Here is an 8614-nt window from a genome sequence, read left to right as displayed (position 1 = left end):
GCATCTGTATTTACTGCTATTTGTCTATGCCCTTGAGTTTTGTTAGTTTAAAGCACGGCCGCAACTCTAAAGACTCCCCTCATACTTGCGAAGGGAGAATTTAATGGTTGTTGATTCAGGGGCCTCCGCTGTGCCCTCCCATCCCTTTCAGAGCTTCATGAGACGACGTGGACTCTATTGTAATCTCAGAAGAATCAGCTTGGCTTATTTGTTCAGGCTGTCACTGCACTGAGATCACAAACACACACTCAAATTCCAGTTAGTGCACTAAATATCTTTTAACTAAACTATATTTTTATGTGTGATCTGTACTGGCAGGAGACTGCTGAAGTACAGTAGTGGCATTTTTCTTAAAGTTAGAGAGGCACACACGTGACCAGATAGCGAGAGCAAATGGCACAAAAGAGGCCCCGAGTAATGGCTAGCATCACATTTCACCTGAATTTTGAAATGTAATCATTTACTCTCATAATCAAAATATATACAGTGCTGTGCAAAAGTCTTGAGCCGCCTCTAATCCAAATCATATAAAGCAAATACAGAGTTTTAAACAATTCTAACAGTCAATATTTGGTTGACCACCTTTATTCTTCAGCAGAGCTAGAACTCTCTTAGACAAGCTTTCTAGTCATTTCTTTGAGTAGTCATCAGGAATAGTTCTCCAGGCTTCTTGAACTACATCCAAAGCTCATTTTTGGGTGGATTTGTCTGCATTTTGTTCCGTTTTCTATCAAGATGATCCCACACTGCTTCCGTAATATTGACGGTCGGGTTCTGGGAAGACAAAATTAATATGTGTGTGTCTATCCACGTGTGCTTTTACTGCACTCGTAGTGTGTTTAGGATCACTGTCATCCTGAAAAAGGAAGGTGTTGCCAATCAGATGCTTTCCAGATGGTGTTGCGTGGTGGATCAAAATCTGACAGGATTTTCTACTTTGTCCTTAGTTCTCAAATTTTAGTTTATGCAAGCCATGCCGTGTCAACTCTGAGGTCAATGCTGATATAAATAAGCCAAACAACAACACTGAAACATTCTGTCAAATCATTTGTTATTTGACTAAACAGCCATTTAAACTACACAAATTTTTATATCTCAGTTTGACTAAAGGTTAGTACACCAAATAAAAATTTGTTGGCTATTTTTAGAATTAAGATTTACATTTACAAAGAAGGAAAATGGCATCTAATATTTGAAAAAATACCATCTTTGCTACACAGTTGTAATCTATTAAAGGAATATTTAGATATTGTGGAAAATCCATGTATTTAGTCAGTACAAAGACTTGGGAACAGCTGGCTTAGCAGTGCCCAAAAGTGACAAAATAGTTTACCAGTACTGCTAAACATTTAACTAAACCACTGCATGATTTTTGTTTTGTTTTGTTTATTGTGCATAATTAAATTGGTGGAAAAAAAACGCATTGTATTTGGCAGATTATGGGACATTTTTCCTGCTGAATGTCTCAGTGGGCTGCCCATCTCTCAACAGGTGCTGCTGTGTGATTTATCGCAGTTTAAGTGGTCACAGCATGTTGCACTGCAGCTGCCATCACATCAGCGGTTTTTGGAAGAATATTGTTGGAAGTCTTTGGCCGAATTTACAAATCGTCAGCGGCACTTTTACACAAATTGGTGCACTATTTTCATTTTCCAGAAAGCCTAGGCCAGCTGTCTTCGCTATTGTCTCCCATTGTGTTGTGGTCTGACTTCACTCTGCAGTGAGGAGGAAAGAGGAAACTGATGCTGAGGCAGACACATTTGCAAGGTCTTAAGACTGCATAAAGACTTGCAATGTACAGGATCATAGCAGATTGTATTCTGTGGTAACAACCACTCACTTTACCCCAAAACGGCTCAAATTACTATGAGAACATAGAAGGCCCTCTGTGTCCCTCTGTGAAATACTTCTCTCAGGCACCTCTTTAGTAGTTTAATTGTTTTTCTCTGTATTTTAAGACACTGCATTTAGGAAAATGTACCTCTGGTTGTCTGTTTTGGTCAGGTTCCCCTTGCTACTATTAGTCTTCCTATTGCTTCTGTGCTGCACCCTAACACTAATCATGCCTATATCTGCCATCATAGCCAAACAATACCATAATCTGACATCCCAAGCATCTGTTAGTGGGTCATTTTCCAACATCATCATCTTTGTCATTATCATCCCTGAGTGCAAGCTGCCATCTGAGTCCCCCCTCCTGCTCTTAGCGCCATCCCTGAGCTCACTCTGTAACCCCTGGCTCGTTCCAGGCCCAGAGAAGGTGTCCGGTTCCCTATACACCCCTCCATTTCTCCCAAACTGCAACAATACAGCAACTCTATCTCTGTGTTCACCTGTTAGCACCTGGCACCACGTCCACATCAGCCAAAGGCTTCTGCTCATCCCTGTCAGACACCATGTGGGACTTGCCTTCCTGTCACCAAACCCAACATCCCACACACAAAACACACAGGGGCACAATGAACCGCTCACCGCTCGCCTGTCAACACTTTCCCCTGACAGCCGAGCCATGCTAACATTATTGAGGATAAATGAAAAGTGCTTAATCAATCAATAATCCATCGGGTAATTACAAAAGCTTCAAGCATCATCTGGCACATGAGTCCTGAGTATGTACTACTTAAGAAATTAATTAGTAAGATAATGCTTTAAACAAGCAACCTCAGTTTCATTCATGCAAGTACGTTGAGTTTGAACTGCATGAACTTCTCCACTGTGCCTCTTATAAATCATATTTATCAACCACTAAATTACAGCAGCAAATGCATTTCGGATTATGGAGAAATAAGGAGCTTGGAAAGAAGTTCTGAACTGAAGAAGCTTCTTGGATGAGAAGTGAAACATCCAGCTGCTTTTTTTTTTCAAGTTCCTTAAACTGTCATGACCTGGATGACCTACATGATGAAGAGATGCGTTACTAAGCCCCACTATCAAACCTCATACTCATCACATGTTGGCACTCAAAGCATTTAAGATTGTGATTTGTAGCCTAAACATACCAACACATTCGGTTCTGTAAACAAACCCCAGTCCTTGACATCAAGGTCCAGCATTTTGTACACTTGCCACTTCCCTCCAACTCGTGTGTGATATATAAATAAAGCTTTGTTCATTAAAAAGCCTGTGAACATCATCCAGCCCGCAATTACATATGTCATCACAACATAAATTGGAAAAGAAAAGGAAAAAAGATTTAGGACTGCTGTGTGTGTGTGTGTGTGTGTGTGTGTGTGTGTGTGTGTGTGTGTGTGTGTGTGTGTGTGTGTGTGTGCGCTATACTTGCTTTCCAAACTTCACTTGTTGCTCAAAAAGTTGTGGATGGAAACTGAAGTTGAAGCTTTCATCGTGGCTATAATCACCTCCTGTCTGGTTTTCCTGGCTCAACTTTGCCTGGATATTAGTCTCTTGTAAGGGTCAAATCTGTGTCCTTCATCACAGTTTTGCTCAATAGGTTACACTTGACCTTGGGTTAAGAGTAGCAGCTCTTAACACACTATGTGCTGACAGTTGCAAAGATGAGAAAACTAATTTAGGCTGACATGTTGTTGCAGTTGCTCTCGACTGCTGATCAGATAACGAGGCACATCAGAGGAAGACCTCGGGCCCTGCACATCCTCTTGGCTGATTGGCATGATTGGGCCTGAGTAAAACTGAGCCGGAGCCAAGAAAGCCTGTACCTGTCAACATTATTGTTTCAGTAACTGATGCAATACCCATGTCAGTCATTCTAATTTTGGCTCTGAGTGCTGCAAGTGGTAACTAGTGCTTAACAAGTAACTTTAACACAATGAATGACCACAGTTTATTTCAAGAAAACAAGACAGAGTGCAACTCCTTGTGAATGTAAGCAGGGAAAGAAGAGTTTGTGATCTTCCATCCACTGACATTTTGACATACCAGCTTTGGCAGGTCCACTCAGACACACAATAATGTTCTGTTATGCTTCCGCAGACAGGCCTCTCTCGTCCCCTTTAAAGACGATACACTTTCACCACCACAAGTTCCCCGCTGCGCGTTTCATAAATGTTTATCCCACATGACTCTAGCCCCCTCCCCAAAAGTTTGCTTAGGATAACTGCGAGCGCTGCCAACTCAGATGAAAGGGAAAGATTTAAAGAATGAAATATATAAAGCCTGCTTCGACATGCTTGGTTCGAAAGGTTTCAAACTCTTTTACAAAACCACAATTAACTCTTTACACAGTTCTCCACTGAGTTAAATAAGCAGGACTTGGAGTTGGGTAAAGAAAGAAAGTCAGTTTGACATTTTTTGACTTTACATGTAAATAGTTAATAATCTTATAACCTACAGGATGAATGGATTGGCATAAAATATCAGGAAAACACATAAGAGCTGATTCCAAAGGGGAAAAGCAATGGATAAACCCGCACCAGTGTTTGCTGATCACAGTATAATGAAAGATTGCTTAGAAGTGATCTACTCTTTCCAAACATGCTGAAAAGTCATTATTAATTAAACACCAGACTATGTGAAAACAAGCTGCAGCTGTCCTATAGATAGATTTTAATTTCTCAACATCAAAATGTTTGGTTGACTCTTGTGGCATGTGTGTGCCATTCTTAGAGAAGCAGGAAACTTTTTTTATTTAAATATTTACTCATTCATTACAAAACAATAGAGGAGAAACAACAACACTACAGACAGCCCAGCGTCTCCTTTCAAACAGGCGGAGAGTGAGAGTGGTAATATTCACAGTTACTAGAGGAGAATGTAATGTCGCACTAAATTACAGTCATTGAAAGCTTGTATGGTTACCCAGCGATCTATCACTGTCACACAGAGGGGGAGAGGGGGCGGGAGAGCAGACAGGCGCCAGGCGCAGCAGGATCAAAGCAGGGACATACCTCAGGGAGAGAAACAGTTAACTCCATTTAACCAATTGTCCTACAGACAGTCATTCAGTCAGTGCGCTGCCGCTGCAGGCCCAGCAGCAGTTCCCATAAGAGAGAAGAACGCTCACATATAGAGTTTCACTGAAAATGATTTGACTTGATTTGAAGAGCTGCAGAACAAGGCCAATTTGGATGGGCTGCTTGAATGGGCCCTTTACTGTCTCTCAAAGGGATTACAGACAATGAACACAATAGGCTGAAATATGGCCATGGACAATTTGATTACAGGCCACAAGATAGAAATTTACAGTGATAATAACTCTTTGGAATATAAAGAGTGCTGTAAATCGCTGCCTGGATTGCCTTACTGCTTTAATGAAACCTGGTGAAAAACTACTGTCAACACATTCTCCGGTACAACTTCCCAGAAGGGGCCCAAAGAGAAGAATTTGTGTGACATATATCTGGTGAGGTTTACATCTATTAAACTGTGAATGGATTTATGACACAATCACAGCACCACATGGTAAATATTTTTAAAAACAAATAATTACACTATATACACACCCAGAAGGCACGCACCAAATCTTAGCACTCATTTAGAGTCCGTTTGTGTCCACCTGATGTCTTTGTATGCGCAACCCATTTTCTGGTTCTGTTTTGTTGTCTACCAGTTCAGAAAGGGAATATTTGACTATTTAGGCAAAGTTGGGATTGTAAAGCAGAAAATTAAAAACACAAAAATGCTCTGTAAGAACTGAAGGGGACAAGCATGGGCGAATTGATAAACTCTAAATAAAAATATTAACCAGTGCAGATTTAGATTTGGATTCCAGCAAAGAGTGTTTAAAAGGTAGGAACTGCACATCTGTCCTACCTTACATAGAATAACTCGAGCTGTGCCACTGACGAGAGGTTTATATCTGTCAGAAACCACAGCATATAAAATGGACCGCAACACTGTCTTTACAAATTCGGCCTATCAGAAACCGCTTTAGCCCGGTCACGTGGAAACATCTAAAGACTGATAGGCAGGCGGCAAGATGGAAGGGGAACTTGTGGCACTGCGCTAACGGAGAGACAAGTCTGTGCGTAAAAGCCTGAAAAACACACAGCTGTAGCGTCATCGGAGGAACATCTACACTAGCACTTATCTCCTCAAGAGAAGCCACGAAAACATAAACAGTGTCGGAGAGAGCGGCAGGAAAATTAGTTGTATGGCACCGCAGTCGTGCGTAATGAATCCTGCGCAAGGATCACCGCCCGTGGCCGCTCCCGGGGAGACTTCGCCGGAGGATAGAGCCGCTGATGGAATTGGAACTGATGAGCTGGACCTGTCACCTGTTAGAAGGTGTAAAACCAAAAGTTCAGATCTGCCTTTCAGTGTGGAATCACTCATATCAGACAGGACGCCGTGCAGAAGCCTCCAAGACTCAGAGCCTGGCTCGGGTTGCGTCCGGATAGAGGACGCAGATTGTGCGTCACAGAGAGGATTTTATCGGTCTAAAGCGGAGGCGGTGGACCTCAGCGACAAGGAGACGAGCTCCTGGTTGCAGGCGCCTTGCGCATCCCCTCCAAGTGAGTGTAGAATGCGCTATTGCGACATTTTGTGCGATATTTAAAACAAAAACGTCAACAACTTGTATAGACATATTCAAAGAAGCATAAACAAAATGACTGCTAAACGATTGTATAAAATATTATAATTGTCTGTAATAAAACTATTAAGAGCCAACAGTGAGAGGGAGCTTGAACTTTCCTCCAAAGAGTAAATAACGGCAAAGGTGCACTGACTGTAGAATAGTTAGGATATTAAAAAGCTTTGATATTTCCCCGATCTTTCAGATTATAGTCTATGCGCAATCAAAAATTAAACTTCAAACAATCACTAGTTATGCTATTAAATCGATCGCCGAAGTTCTAGCAGTGTACATAACTTCTTAATTGTATTTCCAGGACTTCCCAGCCCCAGCCCGTGCAACCTACGGAAACACAAGAACAACAGGAAACCCAGAACTCCCTTTACAACCTCTCAGCTTCTTTCTCTGGAGAGGAAGTTCCGACAGAAACAGTACCTCTCCATCGCGGAGAGAGCGGAATTCTCCAGCTCCCTCGGCCTCACAGAGACCCAGGTCAAGATCTGGTTTCAGAACCGCAGGGCCAAGGCCAAGAGACTGCAGGAGGCCGAGCTGGAGAAACTAAAGCTGGCCACGAAGCCGTTGCTCCCGGCCTTCGCCTTTCCTTTCCCCTTGAGCGCACCAATAGGCGCCCCGGCGCTATACGGGGCCCTGAACGGACCTCGGCCTGCCTTACCCGTACCAGGACTATTCAGTGGACCATATGGGATGTACTACTTGTCCTAACTCATACTAACTTTTAAGCTGCTTCGTTGGGGAAACTGCCTTAGCTTTATCCAGCAAAAAATATTCTTATGAAATAATCTGTCTGAAATCTCACATTGAATGAAATGTTTTTCGTTAAAGCGCTAATGGGGAAAGAATAATATAATAACCCACAGCAGGGATATGTTAACATAACAGTCTCGCTTCATTTTAAAGCTGTTCATTATTTCCAGGAACAAAAACAAAACAGTTGATTGCCTTTTTTATTTTCAGCTGTCCCAGCTCAGGTATGCTTCAGTTCCAGTAATTTTACTGTAGTAAGAGAAGACCACAGAAGACGATTTTTTTCAGAGCCTGTTGCTTTGAGCTGAAAGCAAAAACTTGTAATGACGCACTGAAAGACAACGGCTTGTTCATTATTTCTATTTTAAATGCTTTGAAATGTCCCGCCTCTTCAAGGAGAGTTTTAATTTATAGAAAAAATATTTAAATGACAGTTTTGCTGACTTTCTATATTTTTCTGATAGTCATTTCTGATTTATCTTATTCATGTATGCCACAGAGCTCGAATGTTATCCAAAAAGAAACGTATGGTAGATTAATTCGGGGTTTTTTTAATGGGCATAACCGCTCATTTAGAAACAGCTTCACAAATAACGGGAATCACTTTGACACTTTAATGTTGCAAAGATGCGAAAGTGATGGTTGAGAATCTGTGGATTTGGTGTTTTAATAGGGTCTCTGAACTTAAAATGGAAATATAGAAAATTAAAGTTATCCTTTAATCACTTCCTGAGGTGAGCCCTGATGCTGTAAAACTCTAAAAAGACTTTAAAGGCCTTTCCTCTTCAACAAAACAAAAACATACATATTTAAAGAATGTCGTTTCTACACGTTGCATCTTTTGTGCCTTAGTTCTTCAGTGCTTTACATTAACTGGGGTGAGAACCAGAAGATCTTTAAAGGTTAATTTACTGTAACAATAAGATTTAAGTTTCCAGCTCGTTGACAACTGTGCTCATTTCATAAATACAATAAACCTGCTTTACTTACCTCAAAAGGAGAATGTTTTTGCACAGGTGTCAGAAGAGCTCTCGAGATCAGCTTCATTACTAAATGTAGATAACTCCTCGTGTAGTTTTGCAAACACTCCAAGTGTTGAACGTGGCAGACCAACTTACATGAGCTATTAAGGTACAGTGTATTTTATATTTCAAGAGTGGAAGATGTTTTGTACAAGTATTAAAGTTTATTATGGAAATCCCTGACATTCTCTTTTGTTTCTCCTAACAAAAAATTTAAAGTGGGCTCCAAAAACCTGCTTTTTTATATTGAAAACACAGCAGTTAAGTATTACTGCATCCTTTTTTATATATATATATAAAACTCTAATAAATGCCTTTTCAGTTTTTCCAGTTA

At 41.0% G+C, this 8614-nt stretch overlaps 1 protein-coding gene across 1 annotated transcript; it reads left to right on the top strand.

The window, feature by feature from the left end:
- Positions 1–5870: 5870 nt before the first annotated feature.
- Positions 5871–8460, top strand: msx3 (muscle segment homeobox 3). The gene is made up of 2 exons (XM_082557273.1): positions 5871–6431; positions 6810–8460. The coding sequence occupies exons 1-2, from the start codon at positions 6071–6073 to the stop codon at positions 7214–7216; spliced, it is 768 nt and encodes a 255-aa protein (XP_082413399.1). The 5' UTR covers positions 5871–6070; the 3' UTR covers positions 7217–8460.
- The last annotated feature ends 154 nt before the right edge of the window (positions 8461–8614 follow it).

The sequence above is a fragment of the Aulonocara stuartgranti genome, assembly GCF_965226115.1.
Source record: "Aulonocara stuartgranti genome assembly, chromosome: 13".
In the NCBI taxonomy this organism is placed as follows: domain Eukaryota; kingdom Metazoa; phylum Chordata; class Actinopteri; order Cichliformes; family Cichlidae; genus Aulonocara; species Aulonocara stuartgranti.
Note: the sequence above shows the minus strand (reverse complement) of the source record. Positions and strands in the feature narration are given on the sequence as shown.